Consider the following 23,682-nt stretch of genomic DNA (forward strand, 5'->3'; position numbering starts at 1 on the left):
ATATTACGAGACACTGCGGGGAGCACAGCTGTGCGTAACGGCCAGATTGCTGGAAAGCAGAAGAGATGAATCTCTGTCAGTGAAGATGCCTTTCTTGTTTCCCTACTTTTGTCAGGAAATTCAAAAGGGAATAGACTTTGAAGTCCGCAACAGACCAAAGGAGATATCGCAGTGACAAACAGCGGACAGTGGATGTATTTGCGATGGAAACCGCGAACTTTACGCACGGATCTGTTCCCATCAACGACACGCGGACGATGAAGGCAATCGCTCTACCGATTTTTATGTTTGCCGGTGGCGCTGTTGGAAATTTAATCGCAATAGTCGTTCTTTCAATATCGAGGCAGGAGCGCAAATCGTCCGCCTTCTACACGCTGGTGCGCGGCCTGGCGGTCACGGACCTGCTCGGGACTTGCCTCGCCAGTCCGCTCACTATCGCCAACTACCTGGACCAGCACGTGCTGGAGGACGAACACCTGTGCGAGTTCCTCTCGTTTCTGCTGCTGTTCTTCGGCGTCACGGGACTGAGCATCATATGCGCCATGTCCGCCGAGAGATACCTGGCGATCTGCTGTCCGTACACCTACCAGAGGTGGGGGGTGGACCGGCGGTTTGCGCAGAAGTTCCTGTTCGGTATTTACATCAGCCACATTCTGTTCTGCTGCCTGCCGATGCTGGGCATGGCGCACAGCGAGCTGCAGCCGTCTCTCACCTGGTGCTTCATCGACTGGAGGACGCAGGAGCCGCTGGCCGCCGCCTACTCCTTCTTGTACGGCGCCGTCAGCCTGCTGCTGATCCTGGGCAGCATCGTGCTGAACCTGGCGGTGTGCGGCACGCTGCTGGTGATGCGGCAGCGCACCGTGCAGCGGCCCGTCACCAGAGCCAGCGTCCGAGAGCGGTGGAGGGCGCTGTCCTCGGCCGCGGAGACGCAGATGATCGCGGTGCTGGTGATGACCTCCTCGGTGGTGCTGGCCTGCTCCGCTCCGTTAGTGGTGAGTCAAGTACACATGGTGTTTTAATGAAGCAGTGACTGGTTTACAGTTGTTGTCTAAAACCCTCTCAACTGTTCTGAAAATCAAAGTAAAGCACTCAGCTGGCTTAAAACAGCAGCGACACCATGGAACAAAAAGAACACAAATGTTCAACTTCAAACGAGAGCTTTTATTTTGTCATCAATTAGCCTAGGCTATGATTAAATTATTTTTCCGCCTAGCAATATAATTGTTGAACAGTAGCTAAACAAACACCAGTGCTTGCTAAGGACAGTGGTCACCTAATGTCATTATATTATATCTGAAATATCTAAATTAACTTATGTGGTTAGAGGTGTATTTATATATTATATTAATGTTTAAATGAACTGTTGTGTGGTCACAGGTGTGCATTTAAACATTAGACTATATAATTAATCGTTAAATTAACGATATGTAGTCAATTAATTCTGTTTCAAACCGTCAGAAATATCAAACAGCAGTAAAGAAAAGAAGAAGAAAAAAAAAGCATGAAGCTAAAACTCACTCTGGAAATTGAATGAGGAAGTTCTGTTGAAGTCATTGTATTCTATCTTAATTAACATTTATATTACATTATATTTATTTACAAAATATAAAAAATATTCCTAAATGTGTCTGTGGTGCTCAAAAGTGACTTTAAAAAAAAAAAAAAATCTAATATGGTATCTCTATAAGATTGCTATAGGAACTTATAGTTTTGCTGTGACATTTATAGTCTACTTCTAGGTTTATCATAGGATTACTATAGTTATTTTTCATAAGGGACATTTTGGAACGAAACCCCTTGATCTGATTTGATTTGGAAAATAGAATACATATCAATATAGATACATGACAAAAACAAACAAAAAACCAAAAAACAAATCCTGTATATTTGAAGAGGATGGCACAACAAAATGTGACTTAAAACTCTTTGACCTGTAGAGACCCAGCTGTAACTTGTTTTTCTGTTTAAAGGTGCGTGTGTTTGCCAACCAGATGATGCGGGAGAACGACTACAAAGCCGATCTGGCAGCCATCCGGATAGCCTCCGTCAACCCCATCCTGGACCCGTGGATCTACATCCTCCTCAGAAGGTCTCTGTTTCGGCGGCTACTGAGTTTGTCCAAGAGATTCGGCAGTAGTCGCAAAAGGAACTCCCCTCCCACGCCTCACAGGAACCTGCTGTATCCTGACATCATGAGGGACGACCATGTGTTCGGCCAGCTGCTGTGCAACTCCAGCATCATCACTCAGCTGCCTGCCACCGTCAAATTCACCCCCTACGACGCAGAGAGCCTCCGCCAGACGTAAAGCGCTGAGGACCGAAGACATGTCCGACCTGCGCGACGCCACCAAGGTCTCGCTGAGAGCAACTCGGCCGATGAGTCGTTCTCTTCTGACCGACTGTGGGCGGGACCAGAGGCTCCGACTGCATCTGTGTCTTCTAGGTCTGCTGGAGCTACTGAGTTTTGACCAAGAAAAATAAGCTATGTGACTTCCAATTCAATTATTTTGACCGTTACTGACCCCAATGATGGCTGCAACTCAAGTATCGTTTTTGAGGCGTTTATTCCTGTGGGCTCTCAAATAAAAGTTGTAGAGAACTGGGAAGCTTTGACTGGCTGGAATCAACTTCTCGTCCATTTTGCACTTGTCAGACAGAAATATTGTTCATGGAACGAAATCACACCAGTAGGGGAACAAGGAAGCATGGAAATCTGAATGGCTATTGACGGCTTTTCTCAGCCAATGAGCCTGTTGACTGTCCACACATTGGCCGAGTCTCTCTGGTTGCTCAGATCTATAGGAAATGAATGGACTTCTGGTGACTTGTTGATGGTGTTGCTCGCAGTGAGGAAGCACAGTTTGACTTTATGAAAACAGTTGTGCTAAAGCAACCAGAGGGAGAGGTGCTACTTTTAATGAAATTGGACTGATGAAGGACGAGGTGCAACACTCTCCCAGTGAAGAAACTGTCCAAGAGTTAAGAGTTAATCATATTCAAAAGATGATGTTTCGATGTTCTCGAGTCGGTCATGGTCACTGTCTCCAGAACTCTTTTAAGACGTCTTGGACTCGTCTTGGTCTCGGCCGCTACTGGATGTTGACTGGACTTTTTCACACCTAAGATACGTTCATCTGGTCAATCTTTATTTATTTTCTCCTCAGTCAGCACTACAAACTATTTAAGGGATTTCAACCTGTGTGTAGAATGTAATCCTCCTCAAACTTGTACACAGTGGTCAGCTGTTGAATGGTTTAGTCCAGAGCTCCTGAAGATAAATCTACATCTCTGTTTACCCTTAAGAAACTCCTTAAGCTTTATTTTTACATTTGGAAAGACATGTACACTGTTTATTGCCTATTTTGGTCTTGAATAGGACTTGATTTGCTCTGGTTTTGGTTCAGACTTGGTCTCAACCCTCTATGGACCCAGTTCTTGACTTGAACTCAACTGGATTTGGCTTGGGATTGATTTGAACTTAACTAAAGTGGTCTCAACTACAGTTCTGATGAACCAATAATGCTTAGACATTTTTTTTTTTCCACTGAGAGAGCAGCTCCACCTCACGCTCCCTCTTTAGACTTTATGAATTCAAGAATTCTGGACTGTAAAGATGGATCTCTTTCAAATGAATAATAAATGTTAAATGACTCTACCCGCGTGTGTTTCGTAGTACTTGTTCCACCTTGAGATGTGCAGGTGAGTTTTACGCTGAAATAAATAAATTCCAAGTCTTTTATGCCTGCTTTGGTTATGGTAAAAGTCAGAAGAAAAGGGTACAGCCCCAGCAACAAAGGGTACAACTCTGTACCTTTTTTCCCCTGAGAGTTCAGTATCAGCAGTCTTTGGTTTCCCACTGAAACACTGAGCAGGTCCGGTCCTGTTTGTGTTGGAGAGGAATATGTAATCCTGCCAGCAGCCTGTGAAAGCGAGCCAATAAACAGTTTTTTTGGGTCTCACCAGGACATTTCTACTTCCCATACTCCCATCACAAAGTAGAGAAGTGACAGTGACTGAGCACCATCTACAGGAATTTCTCTTATTCCAGTTTGTGAAGCTCATTTCCTGGATGCTCTCATCTAAATTCACCTCAGGCTCTCTGCAGTTGACTGTTTGAATTTCTTCTTTAAAAAGGGTCAAAGAAAGATGCGCTATTTGGGTTTAGAAACTGAATCTCGCAATGCAAGTGTCTGTTGATGAGGACTAGAGAGAGAGGATAAATTATTGACTAAGGATAAGTTTCTGCTCCATGTAAACACTCCTTATAAAACAAACATGATGAAGTGTCCAGGAACTTATCTGCGACTCTTCAAAATGGCCGTTCGTTTCAAAATGCCCAGCTGCTCCGTTCTCAGGAGCCAAGCTCTCCTGAAACTAAAGGCACTGAAGTTAAGACCTATAGTTGTTACATGTAGAGGCGTAGAAGAAATGTGTTTGGAGAGATTCAGAAACTATATCAAACATTACAGCAGGATGGAAGAATGTATGACCCAAGTAAGCCCAGAACGACTAATTATTCATGAAAGGTGGGACAGTATTAGAGAGTAGAGAATTGGGGAAGGATGGATATGAGCTATGTTCCTAACTATATATGACTGGGAGTTGGGCTGGTGACTAAGAGGACCAGTATGCTTTGTATGTATGTAGATAGTTGGATATGTGTGAATGGTGATGTATTTTTTTCCCTGCCATGCAATATGTGTGTATATGTACATACAGATATATATATGTATACGTATATGGGATTATGTGTGATTGTGCATGTGCAGATGTATGTGTGTATCTATAGATCATGTCAAAATGTACCTCATCTCAAAATATGTATAAAGAATTGCTGTAAAATCAAAAATAATGTAAAAACAAAGTGCTATATGTCCTCCAAAGGGGGGGTGGGGGGTGGTGGAGGGGTAAATAAAAAAAAAAAAATAAAAAAAAAAAAAAAATAGACCTGTAGTTGTGGAAGAAGGCGGGTCGACTGCCAAAGTCAAGTTTTTAAGACGTGTAGTTACTGAACAAGTTGAGTAAACAATGTTCCCAGCATTTCACAAGATCCACACCTGAAGCCGATAAGAAAAGCCCCAGGCAGGATAATTACCGTTTGTTTTTTTTTTGTATGTGATATCCAGATGGATTTTCACCTCGAGGGCAGATCCAGCTGAAACTGGAACACATGGTAGCAGCCACACAGAAATGAGCAAAACTTTTCTTGCTAGTTGAATGTGAACCTCACAGGCTGCATGTTCATTAATCCCTGATCAAATCTTCTTAAACACTAAAAGATGTTAGCAGGATCCCACACTCACTTGTACATCAAATTCAAAAGACTTTTTAATGATTTTCAAGGTATTGTTTGGTGAGGACTCAAAATCTTGTCAAGTCGAGAACTTTAAAACTCCGGCTATATCAACACAGATCTCCATCGAAGGGTTTTCCTCAAGATGTGAACTGATGTGAACTGATCCCAGGACAGCGTGAGGAATTATGAATTTGGGTGCAATATTTTCATTTAAAAGGCCAATTGCTCATTTTCAAGAACTTTTAAAAAGGCCTTACTTAATTTTTCTCAAATCCACAAACTTTCAAGGATTTTCAAGGCCTGTGGGAACCCTGTGGAAGACTTTTTACCCTTAGGACAATAATAGTGAGATTAAAAATACTTGCTTGTGAAATTTCCCAATATCCCATCTGCCTCTAATTATTGCCTAATCAAAACAACCTTTACTTAGTCTATTCTTAGATGGTTTTCTTTTTTTTTTAGAAGCATCAAAACAAAAGCAGCTCAACATATTCAGTATTCCACAATGCATTTATTCTTTCCCGACATTTAAAAATAGCGTTTACTAAACATAAGCAGACAAGACTGTGCATGGCTGCACCTCTGTACAACGTTTTTGTACCTTGACACCATAAATAAAAATCTATAAACATTGGTTCAGTAAAAATTCTGTCTCTCAAGATCCTTTTAACACACACAAAATAATTGAATTTGTACAACTTTTACAAAGTAACCCCCCCCCCTCCCCTTCCCACTCGTCAACATTTACATTCCAGTATTTCCATTCAAGGGCTTTACAGCTGAAAGCCAACATCCCAAATCTGTCAAGACTTGAGAGTTTCTAAATTCAGAGTGCAGCCAGTTAGCTTACTGTACACAAACCAAATACCCAGCATGATATCGAAAACAAAAATGCAACTCGTGTCAGATTTCATCTCTCTGCTACCGCAAACAAGGCCTCCATCCTGTGTTGCACTAGCGACAGGAAGATTAAACTCTTCTTTTTTCATTTGGCAACATGAGGAAGGACATGAACAACAGACAGACAGGAAGAAAAAAAAAAAAAAAAAAAAAAAGAACAAAAAAGAAAAAAGATACTAATGGCGGTACTGGCCAGTGTGATAAATCAAACTAAAATGTGACTTCCTTGTACTATTAAAGCCTTATATAGGTCAAAAAATATCTCCCTGCATAAGACCAGGTTCATTCATAAAACAATACAGTTGAAATTTCTCTTGATGAAATTCCACAGCCGTATAAGATCGACCAGATATGTTAACAAAAAAATCAAAGAAAAGCAAAGAAAGACAATTACAATGGTGCCAGGCTATCTGGCATTCCTGACAACCAAATTTATCCAAATCATTTGTCCAAATTATCATCAAATTCATCCAAATAATCCCAATCCGAATACAATAAAATAAAAAAAATTAAAAATCCTTTCAGTTCAGGACCAGCAGCTGAAATCGCTGCTATCAGGGAGCAAATCAACTTCAGGCCACCGGCAGCTGCTGCTGTGTCCCAAAATTACAACACAATCTCACAAAATTTTGTGAAATGAGCATGAACTGTGAAACGCAGATTTAGGGCTGGGTGATAATTCAATATTATCGTTTATCGTCTTTCAGTGGAATCATATTGTGATGATATGAAGATATTTTGATATCGTGACACACATTTCTGCTGTCTGAATTGATGATGACAAGCAAACTTTACTTAAAAACTCTGATAAAATGAGGTTATGGTAGGAATATTATTTGAATATTTCTGTTTAGTTTGACATCACACCTAACATCACCATTCAGTTCAATGAGATGAACATTCATTTGACTATTTAACGTGATTTTGCATACATGCACCATATCGTGATATATATTGATATCGAGAAAAATCCTTATGATTATCATGATATTGATTTCAACCCTATCGCCCAGCCCCACGCAGATTACATGTTGTGGTCACGAATAATGTGAATATCACGACGAGGTTTATGTGACATTTTTACACGGATGAATACTCAATTCTGATTGGCCAATGAACGCATTCTGAGGTCTGTTACCTCTGAAAACCAGATTGCCGTTTCTTATCACATCACTCTGCAGTTGTGAAATTCGGCTAACAGTTAAGTTTAGGCAAGTAAAACAATTTGGTTAAGGTTAGGGTTGTGGTTTTGGGTCATGGTTAAAGAAAAACCTTTTTTCGTGCATGCATCCAGGTCAGGAAATGATGCTCATTTCATAAAATGTCCTCAAGCCAGGCTGCAAAACGCACCACCTGCTTGCAGAATTTTACCAGCCAATTACATTTTTGGAATAGGATCTTACTGTTTGGTTACCTGGCAAACTGCCTGGTAGTGTGGACTGACTGAGCAGCCACAGTTTCAGATCTGGCTGCTGGTCGTTTCCCTCCCTGCTTACAGCCGGAGAACAGCAGAGCAGGTTTGACTTCCTCAGAACGGAGTAAACAGAAGATCCCAGATGCTTCTACAGCTCTTCCTCAGTCAGATGAAAACTACGCCTTTATAAAAATTTTCATACAGGAGCATCTTTGTGTGTGGGTTTTTTTGTTGTATATTTTCTTTGATCCAGCACTTATCGTTTGGATGTGCGTGTTTTTCTTGGTTTTCTGAGAAGCCGGGCCCATAGCGACACCAGACACCTTACTGGATTATTGTGGTGCGAGTCTCCAGAACCAAACACCATGACAGTGTTTGAATTTGCCAGACAGACTAGGCGAACATAATTTAGTAGACTATAAAAAGCCTAATTTGTAGAGGATAACCGCTCTCTCCTCTCTCTCGCTCACCCACACCTTCTCAAATGTCTAACAGACCCAAAATTAACATCTGCCGAGTGTCAGTAAAAATTGTCTCTGTTGGATAAAACAATAAGGTTCACCCACCACACTAACCTGTGGAGATGACATTTGAATGCCTTGATAATATACAGTTTTTGATATATTAAGTTGAATTCTATTGCACTTCATGTCAAATTACAATCTCGATATACAGTGTAGGAGTTAGTAAGTTTGAATCTAAACATCTAAAATCTGCTGTCGTCTCTTGAATGTTTCGCATGAAACAGCAGTGAAAACGGGCAGGGTGAAATTAAATATTTCTATGAAAACTGTGTATTTGTCGTTCTTGGCCGCTAATTATTTTTTTACTTTATCAGCTCTTGGCAGGTGAGCCAGAAAGGTAAGTTTGGATCACACAAACGAAACGTGTTAAAACAATTTTATATAAACACAGATAGCACAAAATGTAGTTTGAAACCTGAATTGAACTTGATATTGCTGCAGTGTGATATGGAGATGCTGAGTTTGCATCATAGTAATTCTTCAAGCAGTGTAACAGGCTTGTTATTAATACATTTTGGACAGGGAAGAGATCAATACAGCAGTCTGTGGTAACTCTTATGATTACCAATTTTGTTAACATTATAATCAATTATAATCAAGCCTCTAGTCCTCCTGAAATTACAATTGAATCTTTAATTGCACAAACCGTACCACTGATTTCATACATGCCAGTTGATACCAATGTTACAATAACGCAAACCTTACCGCGTCTCTAGACTTTAAGTTGAACACCAGGACTGAACAAAGCCACGTGAAAGACAGTCACAGTAATCTGCATAACTAATTCAGTCGTTTCATGATGTGCAGGCGTGTCGCGGGTCGAGTCGACGGCGGAGCAGCTGTGGCTCACTGTAACGGCCTGAGGTCACCTGACAGGAGGAATATCCCCCTCTGTCCTGGAGGCTGAAGCTGTGCAGACCAGTTAGTCATGAAATAGTCTGACAATTATTGCCAAAAAAAAAATCTAAGAATTGTTTAAGTTAATACTCCAACTCCAAACTCATAACTTAATCCATTTTAACATCTCTCCCCTTCACTGTCACACACATTTTCCATTGTTAGACTCCACAAGAAATGGAACAAAGAGCGTCCTTACACTATGCAGATGTCCGGTTGCATATTACAAGGATGTTGTTTCTGCTTTATTTTGGTGAACTTCATTTTTTTTTACATTTAGACTCCATGATAGTAAAAGAAAACAAACTTTTCTTTGTTTCCTTGCTCAAAGCTTCAGAGTCAGAGGTTTCTGCAGGTCACTGACTGTTCTGGATAACAGAAGGAGTCTCACTGCCTTGGCTCGAACACATGGAGCCTTCCTGTGTTAGTGTTTCTAAAAAGCATTTTCATGAATGCGGCAGTTAAAGACACTCGCTGATAACAAGTCTGACTGAAAATTCAGTCAATTGATATAATGGATACTTTCCCCAATCAGTAAGAGCGGTAAGTTTATCAGATGCAAGCGGCGGCCTCTTGAGGGACGCGATGAACGCCAACGGATCTGACGTTTTGAATTTTGGTGTCATTTTTCTTCACCAGGCACTTTATGGAGAAACTTTCTGCACCAGCATCAGGGTGGTAAATCAAGTTTTGAGCGGCCACATTGGCAAGTGAACGCAGAAATTTCACGAGTTGCAGTGAATTTTTAGCAGTTAAATTCGTATTCAGATTCCTCCATAAACTTTGAAAAAAAGCTGTCAAAAATCAATAAATTTAGAATAACACAAATTTGATGGAATCAACAAATTTAAAAGCCACCAGAACAAATTTACCAACACAACAAATTCCCAAGTTGACCTTTTTTCTGTTATGTTAAAGACTGCCTGAAACGGCAATCTTTCAGCATTGTTAGCAATTTGCTAACACATTAGCTTGTGACTAGCGCTACCCATTTGACAACATTGCAACAATTTAAACAAGCCGTTTTCAGGAAAGGTGGAGGATAAATGTACAACCTTGCTCCCTACACTGTGACAAGTGCCTATTGAAGAAATATGACTTACCTAAAACTGATATGTGTTCAGTAAAATCCAAATATCAAGGCTTCCCTCTAAGCTTTGTTGATTAGAAAATGAACTGCTCTCGACTCCTCTCTCCACACGTGAGCGCTCGCAGTAAATAATTACAGCTGACATCCTTTCCTCTGAACGTAAACAAAATACCCCCAAAGAGTTCTGGCTGGCTGTGAAAACAAAAGTGAGTCAGACGTTTCCAGACGGTAAGGTGCACGCCATTTCATTCAATCCCCCCAAATCCCCCCCCCCATCATAAATGTGACAATAGCTGCGTTTAGATTACATGGCTTAATCCATCACCGTGATGCCTGAAAACGGCTGATGCACGTTTTGTTTTGGCTCAGACCGTCCCATACAGTCAGTACCAAAGTAATAAATAAACAATGATATGCGGCAGAGCTGTTAGAAAGCGACGTTTAGCGGAGGCGGGGCGTGGGAGAAGACACCGGCTCTTTCACGACTGACTCATCATTCCCCTCCTTAACAAACAGCACTTGCCTTCAGTCTCTGGTTTGGAGCGTGGCTCTAAAGACCCGCTGCCGGGAGGGAGGCCACATACAGTAATGTCTGACAGGTCCCCCGGGTGGGGAGGGGGGGAGGGGAGGGGGGGGTGCGTGGGCGGAGACTCCTAGACCACATACTGGTGGTTGGCGTTGTAGTTCGTCGTGTAGGCCTGCCGGCTGTACTGGAAGTGGTCGGTCAGCACGTTGTTGTGGGAGAAAGGCACTGAGCCGTTGGCCTGGAGCTTCTCCAGCCCCGGGCCGTCGAAGGAGACCAGGTCCTGCTTGGTGCTGGGCAGCAGCTTCTTCTCCTTGTTGGCGTCGTACTTGGCCTGTGGGCAGAGGAGAGGGGCGGATGCGTTTAGAAGACAGCGTGGAAGTTGAACACGTTAGGGTGGGTTCACGGTTTTCAAACCGCCAGCGCTTATTTTACACGAAAGTCAATGGAGAGAAGCCGTGTTTTGTTTAGGCATGAAGGAGTGAATCGCTTTATAAAGCTGAGAAAAGTTCAACTTTCACAGTACATAGGCAGCTTTACAACAAGGAAACCGGATGAAGGGAAACAAAATGGACTAGAGCTGCAACAATTAATCGATTAGTTGTCAACTATTAAATTAATCGCCAACTATTTTGATAATCGATTAATCGGTTTGAGTAATTTTTTAATAACAGTAAGTCAAAATTCTCTGATTCCAGCTTCTTAAATGTGAATATTTTCTGGTTTCTTTACTCCTCTATGACAGTAAACTGAATATCTTTGGGTTGTGGACAAAACAAGACATTTGAGGACGTCATCTTGGGCTTTGGGAAACACTGATCCACATTTTTCACCATTTTCTGATATTTTATAGACCAAACAACTAATCGATTAATCGAGAAAATAAACAACAGATGAATCGACGATGAAAATAATCGTTAGTTGCAGGCCTAAAATGAAGAAAGTCCTAGTAGAAGTTGTTCATAGTTGTGACAGAGATCATAAAGACTCAGTACGGGGCACAGTGGCTGTGCTGTGGAGTGTGTGACAACTGGACATCAGTACCATTTGCTGATAGTGGCAGCTGGTCGCTATGGAAACAAAGTGCATATTGCATGACATGCTTTTTTTAAAAGTATCAGCACAAAATGTGGGAGGCAGCACAACAGAACAGTCTGAGTGCATCCTTACACACACACACACACACACACACACACATGGATGGCCACAACGGTCTGATTTAATAGAATAAACTGCAGGGTGACCTAGTGTTTGGAGACTGTCCTGTAACCTGAGCATCCCAAATTCAGTCCTCCATGTCTATCGTTGTCTGGCCTGTAGACCTGTTGTGAAGCAAGACACTGAATCCTTCTGACCGACCCTGAACTATGAACCCTAACGAGGGGCAGCGTTGAAAAGATGAGTTTCCCGCTAAAAGGAACAAGTCTCTCTGCCAGGGTTCCTACACATTTTCAATTAAAAAAATTCCATACTTTTTCCAGACCTTGATTTGTTTTGAAGATTTTGTCTGGTGTTCAATATGATTTACGCAGATAGACATCTTGCCCCTGCTAACTAGGTCATATCACTGTATAGATGAAGATTGTTCTTCACAGTGACAAATATCAGAATATGTGAGATGATTGGCAGGGTTCCTACACGGTTTCCATTTTAAAATTCCATATTTTTCCCAGACCCTATGTTCTTGACTGGATTTGATTTTGGTGGGTATTTGATATAATGCATGCTGACAGCGGCTGGGTAATAAGAGCGTCCCTCTATCTGAACATTATTCTTCACATCAACAAAAACTGTGGACTCAAATTGGGTCTACAACAACATAAAAGCTAGAATTATGTGTGTATCGGACATGAACCGCAACATTTTCCATACTTTTCCAGACATTTTTTCAAATTCCCAAACTATTCAAGACCTGGAAATGATCAAATTCATTTTTAATACTTTTCCAGACTTTCCAGACCTGTGTAGGAACCTTGCTCTTCATTCATCTCTTTTACCTTCCACCTCCAACATTTCCCCTTCTCTCCATCTAAATTCTCCATCTTTGTCTGCCCTTCCCTCCTGTACTCCTCCCTCCATCCCTCCCTCCCTCCCTCCCTGCCCTCCTCACACCCAGCAGGTCAGGATAACTCACCTTGTTGTAGAGGAAGACCCCGACGATGGCCGTCATCATGCCCAGGACGTTGGTGGAGGTGACGGGGTTGCGCAGCATCAGCAGCGAGATGCTGATGACCATGATCCTCTTGGTGGCGTTGGCCACGGCGTAGCTGAGCGGGCTGACCAGGTTGAGCACGCTGAAGGCGATGACGTTCTGAGCGAAGTTGCAGAAGCCGCTGACCAGCAGCAGGAGGAAGGTGCCGCTCCAGCTAGACACGTCCGACTGGCAGCAAGGACACACAGTGAGGAAACGTTCACCACCAGCCACAAGAAATATTGAACGTGGCGGGAAAGTTTGTCTGCTAAATCCTACATTCACACTGCGAACAACTTGGTCGATGTGTCGCTCTATTCTGACAGACTGTGGGCGGGGCCAGAAGCTCCGATTGCATCTATGTAGTGCTTTGAAGTAGGGCTGAACGATTTTGAAAAAATATCTAATTGCGATTATTTTGACTGATATTGCAATTGCGATATGATTTGCGATATTAGAGGGAATGATCATTTTTACATTATTATTATCATTTTCATTGAAAAACGTATTAAAATGATTATGGTGTGATTTTTGCGGGGATCTGTACCAAACAAAGATGTTTTCTTAAGTCTGTAGAATATGATGTGTAGGCCAGGACATCTCTGCAGCACCACAATATTTAATTTAAAATGGTATTTTGACACACATTTGGCCTTTAACAAATATTGCGCCTCCTGCGATTTGAAAATTGCAGTAGGCCATATTGCGATTTCGATACAATTTCGATTAATTGTTCAGCCCTACTTTGAACAGGCACATCATGTGTTTTTCACTGCTTTGTGGAGCTGAACAATTAATCTAAATTTAAAAAACTGAAATCGCAATATGAACTTCTGCCATTTCCAAATTGCAGAGGCTGCAGTTAATTGCTTAAGAGAGAGAGGAGCGTCCAAAATGGATTTCTGAACAAGGTGTTTTAGAGCTGCAGGTAATCTTTGGTCCATGAATCAAATACAACATTGGTAAAAACCTTTCATCAGACTCAAACTCAGTAAATTCTGCACACTGACATCTATTTTTTTTTAAACAAAATTACTTTTCTTTAGACAATTTTAAAGTTCTAAAAAAATGTATGACATGATATGAATCGCAGTTTAAATCACAATTACAATAATCTGACAGATAATCGTAATTCGATTTTTTGACAATGTCTTATTATTTATATCTATTTTAGCAAGCAATAATTACGTGTCATTAATAGAAAATAAACAGAATAAAACTCAGAATAAATCACAGAATAAATTTACTGCAGAGCTTAACCATTGTCCAAGCATTGCTTACTCCTGTAGTGTTTCAACTAAAAGTTTCTGGAGAACTTGGAAGCTCTGCATGCCTGGAAACAACATCTCATCCATTTTGCACTTTTCAGGTGGAACTATTTTTCATGAAACAAAATCACATCACTGGGGAAACAAGGAAGCGTGAATTGGCGTGATTGGTTGTTTACAGCCTGATGATGAACAGTTTGCACCAATGTCTGGCTCCCTTAAAAATCTCTCTTCCTGCTACTCACCAGGTCTCCGTCCACCAGAAACACCGACAGATCCACCAGAACCCAGGTGGGCACCATGAAGATCACAGCGTTGAAGCCCAGGATGTTGAGCAGCCTCAGGTGGTGAACCCGCGTGTCCCGCAACACCTTTAAAGAACAAGCAGGGTCCGGAATTAACACCTGCCAACCGCCAAATGCAGGTAACATTTGTCTTCGGTGGATAAATCAATATGAGGGCCGCTCGCCACACTGGCCGCTAACTTTTTATGACAAAAACAGTCCTTGGGTCTTTGCCTGTTTTCAAACTTTGTCCCCACTGGCCACCGAACACGCCCTCCAAACGTGAGCCAATCAAATCAACGCAAAACAATGGTTCTGTATCAAACAGGCTTCTGATTGGCTGCCTGTTATGCTGGATCTACACAAAGCGGTGGCATCTAACCTTTTCTTTCTCTGCGGTCTGGATGGATAACTAGCCTGACATCACTTGAAGATTAATATCAAAATGAAATGCTCTTACTTGAATGGTTAATACTTAAAAATGCTCTCTTGTAATTTGTATTCTGTTGCTCTTACTGACCTTCTCTTTCTCCGCGGTCTGGATGGATAACTAGCCTGACATTACTTTAAAGATTAATATCAAAATTAAATGTTCTTACTTGAATGGTTAATACTTAAAAATGCTCTCTTGTAATTTGTATTCTGTTGCTCTTACTGACTGAATTACAAACTCGATGCATTGTACAAGTGAGTGAGCAAGTTTTAAATGAACGCACAGAACCTGATTCGAGACAGTGATTATTTTGAGAGGTAAAAATCTTGGCAGGTTAATTGTTTTTAATTTGCCAGCTCTTGGCAGATGAGCCAAAAAGTTAATTTTGGAGACAGAGTACACAGCTTCATTACACCCTGCCTCTTTAAAAATAGCAACAATCCATCTCTATGAACCTAAAAAGTCACTTCAAGGCCCCTTAAAGCCCCATTCTCTGATTACAGAGTGTGGCGCCCTCTGTTGAAATACCAGAGCGCCACTTGGCTTTGTGTACACGGTGATTAAATACACTCAAGATATTTCTTCCACTCCAAAACATATTGTCTGGCCTCTACTACACATGGACTGGCAGTAAAACATGAGTTTTACAGGTATTTTGAGGCTGTGTTTAGATTTGTAAGCGTTTATAAAATACACCTGTAATAATACACCTGAGTTATGGTGGATTACAAAGTTCCAAAACGTATTTTTCATCTACAAGTCAAATTCTTCAAAGACCATGAGCGAAAATACACGTATACAACGAATATACAATTTGAATGGTCGAATAAATTTAGGATTGTATCTTAAAGGAGAGACATTTTCTGAGACGAGATACTTTAAACTCAGTGTCAGAAAATATAATGGAGATAATATACAGATGACAGAGTCCAACTCGCTTCATAACATCAGTAATTTCTTCTCTTGCGTTTTCATAAACAATCCCACAAATTGGGACGTCAATTTCAGATCAGGTTTCTCTTCTTTATAGATTTGTATTTCATCCCCGTGCTTCACCACTTCACCCACATGCTTTTTCGCTGCACAAATAAACTAATTTCAGAGCAAAAAAAAAAAAAATCCCCAGCACAAACATTAGTGGAGTGGAGGGAAGCATCTCATAATCAGTGAAAAGTAGGACAGGGGTCGCAACACAAACCCATTAACAGTACAGGTATGTTACCATGGGAACAGACGAGGTGCATTTGAAACATGTCTGGAGCCGAGTCCCACTAAAGCTTCCCATCAGGCGCGATCCTACTGTTTCTCACAGGTAATATCCATATTAAATTAAGTTTCACATGGATGCTTTTATCTAAAATGCCTTATAATAACATAAGTGAATACCTTTTTTAGGATCAATGGCCTCAGTGGGAATCGCACCCTTTAACCTTGGCAGTGTTAATGCCAAATTCTACCAGGGTTCCTACAGATTTTCAATTAAAAAATTCCATACTTTTTCCAGACCTTGATTTGTTTTGAAGATTTTGTCTGGTGTTCAATATGATTTACGCAGATAGACATCTTGCCCCTGCTAACTAGGTCACATCACTGTATAGATAAAGATTGTTCTTCACAGCGACAAATATCAGAATATGTGAGATGATTGGCAGGGTTCCTACACGGTTTCCATTTTAAAATTCCATATTTTTCCCCAGACCCTATGTTCTTGACTGGATTTGATTTTGGTCAGTATTTGATATAATGCATGCTGACAGCGGCTGGGTAATAAGAGCGTCCCTCTATCTGAACATTATTCTGCACATCAACAAAAACTGTGGACTCAAAGTGGCTCTACAACAACATAAAAGCTAGAATTATGTGTGTATCGGACCTGAACCGCAACATTTTCCATACTTTTCCAGACATTTTTTCAAATTCCCAAACTATTCAAGACCTGGAAATGATCAACTTCATTTTTAATACTTTTCCAGACTTTCCAGACCTGCGTAGGAACCCTGTTTTTTAGGATCAATGGCCTCAGTGGGAATTGCACCCTTAACCTTGGCAGTGTTAATGCCATATTCCACACATTAAACCAATAAGCAGCCCCTCATACAGTTACCACACAGATCTTTGGTGTTGAGATCATGTGACTCGTACCGGTGCTTACCTTTTTGGAGAAGATGTTCTGCAGAGAGAAGCAGAGCGTGGCGGCCAGAGCGCTGATCAGGCCCAGGACGTCGAAGGACAGCTCGGTCACCGTGGCCAGCAGCACGCCTCCGATGATGGGGATGAGAGATATGTACACCTACAGCAAGGAGCGCAGAGGGAAAGTAGGACAAAGTCAGCAGCAGGAGCAGCAGGAGCAGCAGCCACAAGACAAATAACGTCTCCAAGTTAAGCAGTTTAAATCTAGTGCACACACCGGTGCAGCAAAGCACCAGAATACCAATTTCTTGCTTTAGGCAGCTTCCAACCTGTGGTCCTGGACCGCCGTGAGGACGCTCAGAGGATGTCAGAGGCAAAGTAATTATATTAAAATGAGCCCAGGACAAAATGAGCCGCCTGTTGCAATCCACTATTTTTTTGGTGCCACCTCAAGTCCAGTAATTAAGGTGCAACATGTGTCATTTCAACATCAATAAATTAATACCATGTTAATTTCGAGACATATGTATAATTTCTGTAAACAAAGGAGACCATCAGTGGTCAGCCTGTCAGCCTCCATCAGTCTCTACTCTGCATCCTCCATTGTTTCTCCACCTGGTGGATCTGGAGGGAAATCTGCTGGATCGCTTTACGGCACAAAACAGGAAGAGGTTCTGTTCTTCCAGAGCAAACCGGAGCAAACGGAGCTAAAGCTTTCAGAGTTTCTGGCAGCAGATGGTGGAAGGAGGGGAAAGACCCCAAAGTAGTATAGATCAAATTTAAAAGTAGAAATGTAGTGAACAGGTCTCTTTTATTTAAGAAATAGGTCTCTTATTTGTAGAATATGGACATGGATCTCTGTTGGAAACGTGACTGATTGCACTGATGGAAGGTTATGGAAGTCAGTAATAAAATAAAAATACAACAAGAAGGGGGGTATCAGACTTGAGCTAAGGCCTGAAGAAAAACAGGTTAAGAACCAGTGGATTTAGCCAGAAAATGTGTTGGCCTTGTTTAGATAGAGGTGTGAGCAAAGCATATTTGGTTAGGCTCAATGCCAGTGAGGCAACAGAGTGAGAGTTTTTACAGTTGAGCATTTCTTGTACATGGAGAAAAACCACATCCATTACTACATCCTCCTTTTTACAACAATGTGAAACAAAAAGTCATTAGTCATCTAAATTAGGTCTTGAAACTGTCTCTTCAACTACAGGATAAGAAAAGTGCAGTAAAGCTTGGCTCAGTGGAGTGCAGCCACAGTTAAAGTGAAAGCTTTTATTTGTCTCTTTTGGAAAGAAAAACAGTTACCTGATGTTTATTGCTTGATATTTAAAACAGAAATGATTGCATTCGCCAAAAAGTTACCATTTTGTAAGTAAAGGGATTAAGATAGTTAATAATTTTAATAATATGCAGTAATGAGTTTTACTTTCATGCCAGCCACCTACTTTGATAAAATGAATTTATCAGAGTAGATGTCATGTTTTTCAAATGGCAGATATCCCATTTTGGAATGAGACTCTCTTCAAGTGTAGAAAAGTTAAAGCAGATCCCTGTGGGCCGACTTGTTGGTTGATGATTAAACAGTCTTAACAGGATGTAAGACGAGGAAGCTGAGCAGCTCCAGGCCACAACAGGCTAAAGACCCAGATCTTTAGTGAACAACTTCTCACCTGATGGATTGTGTAATCCAAGAAAAAATCTTTACCTGCCTCGTAGCACCTATGTCCTGTTGGACCAGATCTTAGCTTTATGACTTACTCTTGTTGTTCTCTCCTAAATAGATCCTTGCTTGTGTTGTATAAAAATCTCATGTGTACGTTGCTTTGGATAAAAGCGTCTGCCGAATGGGAAATTGTAATTGTAACTTGTTCAACACAGGCAGGATAAAAAAAATGACTTTCGTCCAGCGGCTGATACAGGCTGGTGCCTCCCAAAAGTCAACAAACACTTGCACTACTTTACCAACCTAATATACTTTTGTCTGGCTGGTTGTATTCTCTCACATTTAAGAGGAGTCCTGCCTATTTTAGCATAGTCCTAGATTTCTGTCCCATTTCAGGTGTCCTAAGGCTTTCTGCAATTGTAGACTAGCAAAAACATTAAAAGAGGGTAGAGCACACTTGTATGCATTCTCTTCGTGTAGCAATTCAAATCATTACTTTTGCATTTATGACATCTGGCATCTTTTTGTGTGTGGAAACAGTTTCATGTAAATTCTGGACTATGTGCGCGCACCAATTTGAGTCTAAAGTGCAGTAAACATGAACTTGACTTACTTCTTACTCCTTCTGATAAATTCCCTGTTCATTTCATATTTAGTTATTCGATCAGATATTCCAATAGATTTCTGACAACATTTCTCTGTCTGCTGCTCCTCACACAGGATCTCTACACAGACAGTGACACGTCACTAACAGACTAACTTCTCTCCTCTCTCTCTTGGCCGAGCGCGGCTGCTCAGTAAACTCTAGACTGTTAACTAAACATGACAGGCTGATGTTAGAGTTGGGGTTGATGTTAGAGTAGATATGCTTCTGATCGATGTTCAGCCAACCTCGGCTTCAAAATGTCGCCCCACCAGGACGGGAAATTATGCTGTGACCCAGAGATGTCGGAATGTCGGAAAAACCCTACTTCCAACGAGGGAAAATGCAAAGGAAGAGCACACTTGTATGGATTCTCTTCTTCTAGCAATTCAAATTACTTTTGCATCTATGACATCTGGCATCTTTTTGTGTGTGGAAACAGTTTCATGTAAATTCTGGACAAGTTGGAATTACAAGTAGGAAACAAGCACTTTTCCCAGAAAGTTATCGGACATAACATCAACACGGCGGCATATACTGTAAACGCTACACAGCATTACTCTTAACATGTTTATAATCCTCAAAATACACTTCAGAATAACCATAAATCTATCAAAACGCCTGTGTGGTAAATGATTAAACATATAAATGTAAAGTTGCAGTTACAGTCGCTAGCGTTTTAGAGCAAAATATCATTGACATGACATTGGCTGCTGCATGGGGAACAGGATTTTACGTCGGGTAAAGAAAATATTGCAGTTGTTAATGTTTCTCCCCTGGGTTTTTCCGAGCTGCTACTGCTGGAACGAACAATTCCTAAAAACTGTGACTTTCCGACTTCCAACTTTGAAGGGAACACAGCATAAATGCCAGCCACATTTTGGCTGTGGTTGCTGAATTTCCCTACACTACGAGATACATTGGCAGTCAATCAGCTAACAGGTGGAGTGTTTTTCTATTCCAACAATTACACTAACACTATCTAGGAGTTTATTGGAGTGAGTGAAACTACGCTGACTTTAAAAACTCCACCTGCTGACCCCAAAGCGATGCGGTGGAGCAGCATTGTTGGAACTACGAGAATCGGCTAACTAAATATGTAATTCCTGCGTTGAATTATCCAGGACAGTTAGAAAATCAGCAGATACTTCCTGGTCTGTGGATGTTCAGCCAGCAGCCTCCAGGTAGCTGATGCTCGTTTGACTTGACTACCGTACTGCCTGGTATACGAGCGCACACTGGATTTCCCTCTCAGGGCTATACGTGGCTGAAAGCGCACATACCGTAGTTCCCCTATGCACTGCGAATGGCAAAATGCGCTTCGAACTAGAGATTCCCCGATAACGTTTTTTGCTGCTGATCGTCTATGAGCCATATCGGCCATACCGATATTTGTTTTGTTTTGTTATAGCAGCTGGTATAGCAGTATTATAGGTCTAACAGTTTCCATTCTACATACATTTCATCCATCAAATTGAGTCCTGGTTAAAAAGTATCCACATTTTCTTTTTTTCCACCTCAATATTTACTTGATCATTATGTAAACAAAACCATGTGCGTTCTAGGTAGTGCAGCATGATTTAGTGAGATAACCGAAGCACAAGACTCAGACTGTTGCCACTTGCCTGTGTTGTTGAGTCGAGTTTAATAAATGGAGACACCCTCCGAAGATATATATCCGTTTCAGTCTTTGTTTTTGTACGAGTGAATGTTCTTAAGAGAGAGAGAGAAATGAGACTTCTCAGTTGCCTCTCCGCTGTTAGGGTCTGGACCGTCGTCCAGTTCACATGGCATGCGATGAATTGATGCATTAAATAAGCAGAGAATTAAATGAGGGGAAGTAGCGGGCGTGACGGACTGCGATGTTACTGGTTGTCCATGAAGATTTGGGTTTTTAATTAACATCCACACCGCCGACGTGTTTTGAGGTGAGTTAGCATGTGACAACGACACCAAGTCCACTGAGAAATGGCTCATGTGTTTTGCGTCATCGATCGGTTTTTGCAATCGGCGACTATAAAGCATTATCGTAATTCTCCGATCTCATATTTATACTGAATATCGGCCGATTCCGATTGCTGGCCGATCGATCGCGGCATCCCTACTTCGAACCAGAACAAATGAACAAAAAACCTAGTTGGCTGGTAAAATATTGGAAGAGGCAAGTGAATTTGGGGGTTTCCCAGCCATTGTAGCCGGCCAGCGGAAATAAAAGCTAGTTTCCTGCCCTGCCCATCGCCCTCCCCTAGGGGAACCTGGTCACCTTAGAACAAAAAGCCCTGCAGACGGCAGTAACACGAGACGCAGCACAGGCTCACGTTATGCCACATCCCCGCCGCTCAGCCTCAAACACTAACAGGTAAACCACAGCAGGTCTTCTGCCTTATTCGCTGCGTTGAGCTTACTCACCTTCGTCGTTTGCTTCTCCCTCATGATAATTCTCGATAACAGCACAACCCATATCGGCATTGTGGCTTTGACTGTGGAACGAGAGGTGAAAAGGGACAACGTCAGCTTGAAATGTACAACAGTCTGTTTGTTTTCTTGACTGCATGCCATGGGCAAGGAACAGCAGAGGGCAGGGGTGAAGGGATTGAATTTGTTCCAAGTATAAAATGAAGCTGAAACCGTAGTTTTAAGTTTAAATCCAGTGGACTGTGGAACCAAGTCTCAGGATTACATAAACTTAGATATTCCACATGTAAACACGGAGCGTGGCAAAAATGGTTTTCGATACTGTGCGCCTTATAAATGGAACGATTTGCAAAAGTCTTTAAAATTAGAATCCAGTTTCTTTAGAAAAAATTGGAATTAAACTGTGATTTTCTTAACGTTGACTATGACCATTTCCTCTGATGTGTCTTTGTTTGCTGATTGTCTGATCTCAATGAAACTTCCTGCTTAAATAGAATAAAGGAATAATCAGTTGTAATCCACGTCAGAGACAGACACACACCCTTGTCAAACACTCAGGTCGACACACACCTGTAAAGCACTGCGTCACTTTAATGCTGAGCAGCATGCCACTGGGTTTTTTTCTCGGGGTGTGTGTCAGCAACAATGCAACAGCATTACTTGACAGTGGCATTCTCATGTCTTATAAAGCAAGTCAATGAGTCAAAGCTCAAATTCTCAGACTGGCTTTAGGTTAAATAGCAATTAGTGAAAAAAGATGATAAAACCTGTCATACAGGAGGACAAGCCGCAAAGTTTTGTCTAGTAAGGATTTTAATGTGTTATGGTTTTACTGATGTGACAGCTTGCACCATTAGCAGTGGTTCCCAAACTGGGGTCCAGGGACCACCAGGGGGCCTTGAGGGGGTCCCAACATGTGAACGATGGCTACTTTGTTCACAGGTTTCCCTGTACCCACTGCGTGCATTAAGTTATGAAATTCTTTAACAAGTAACGTTACTATCCAGCAACCAGTATCTTCTCACATGAGGTTCCTTGGGGGAAATTAAACGAGGCTCCGTACTGTGTATCTATTTTGAATCTTTAGCGTGAAAAAGTTTTGGAACCGCAGCATTAAAGGACAAGTTTAGGGACACGGACCCTCCCCCTGACATAACATTAGCCTTAGTTAAGCTAGCAGCTAGCTAACGGTTACTATAATTCATCCTTAAAAAGAGTCACAAGCTGTCCAGCTGGAGGCTAACTGAAGTCCACGCCAGGGGAATTAGTCACATCAAAGCATGTCTCTGTTTACGATGTGCACATGCCATCAGATTAAATAGTGGCTGACACGCAGTTCACCAGGAAAACTAAGCTAGCTAGTTAACGTTAGCCGAGCTAGCTAACATCAGCTGGCGCATTACAGACACATTAGCTATCAGTTACCCCGGTTCACGCGCTCCAGCTGGCCTCAAATTGTACTCAAATGAACCCAAACCCACGTTACTTACCGGTGTGTGCATATGAAACAGGTACTTTCCATATACTGAAGTGAGCCGATACAGATGCAAAGTATTTTCCGAACGCTAAGGGGAGGATGTACCAGCGGTAGTATCTGCTGGGCAGTTCTGTTTTGGGGACTCCCCATGCCCGCAACAACGGAGGGAGGAAGACGACGATTGAGAATATATGAAAAAGAGAGACCGTGACCGGATACGGGAATCCATTGAGGATTATTTTATTGACGATGTTGCCTCCCGAGCTGACGGTGTACCAGCACACACACAGGAAAAAGATCCGGATCCCTTCCCTGACTGGGGGACGGTCCACCGCAGCCATCTTCAGCTCCGAGTCACCGGCGGTGTGCGGTGGCACTGGGCAGCGCTGCTGAAGTGGCAACTGTCAAGCTAGCTACAATGAAACTTACAACCTCCTGTAATAACTTTCAAAATAAAACATGTATGGATGTGTATTTCAAAATTGAATGATGCATTCAGTATTCACTCCTGAAGAAGTTACTTTGAAAGTC

The 23,682-nt window shown here is 41.8% G+C and overlaps 2 protein-coding genes across 2 annotated transcripts; one reads left to right on the plus strand and one right to left on the minus strand.

Moving 5' to 3' along the window:
• The first annotated feature begins 203 nt into the window (after positions 1–203).
• On the plus strand, positions 204–2,306 carry LOC139648296 (prostaglandin E2 receptor EP4 subtype-like). The gene is made up of 2 exons (XM_071524375.1): positions 204–992; positions 1,971–2,306. Exons 1-2 carry the CDS (start codon positions 204–206, stop codon positions 2,304–2,306), a joined length of 1,125 nt encoding a protein of 374 aa, XP_071380476.1.
• A 3,481-nt stretch (positions 2,307–5,787) lies between these two features.
• Positions 5,788–23,492, minus strand: slc35e1 (solute carrier family 35 member E1). Its single transcript, XM_071524364.1, has 6 exons — positions 23,165–23,492; positions 21,669–21,739; positions 16,973–17,110; positions 14,349–14,474; positions 12,779–13,024; positions 5,788–10,978 (listed from the first exon to the last, which is right to left on the minus strand). The coding sequence occupies exons 1-6, from the start codon at positions 23,490–23,492 to the stop codon at positions 10,775–10,777; spliced, it is 1,113 nt and encodes a 370-aa protein (XP_071380465.1). The 3' UTR covers positions 5,788–10,774.
• Positions 23,493–23,682: the final 190 nt, after the last annotated feature.

The sequence above is a fragment of the Centroberyx affinis genome, unplaced genomic scaffold, assembly GCF_046629955.1.
Source record: "Centroberyx affinis isolate AG114_WGS23_722 - 3 ecotype Tasmania unplaced genomic scaffold, CSIRO-AGI_Caff_v1 ptg000106l_1, whole genome shotgun sequence".
Classification (NCBI taxonomy): Eukaryota; Metazoa; Chordata; class Actinopteri; order Beryciformes; family Berycidae; genus Centroberyx; species Centroberyx affinis.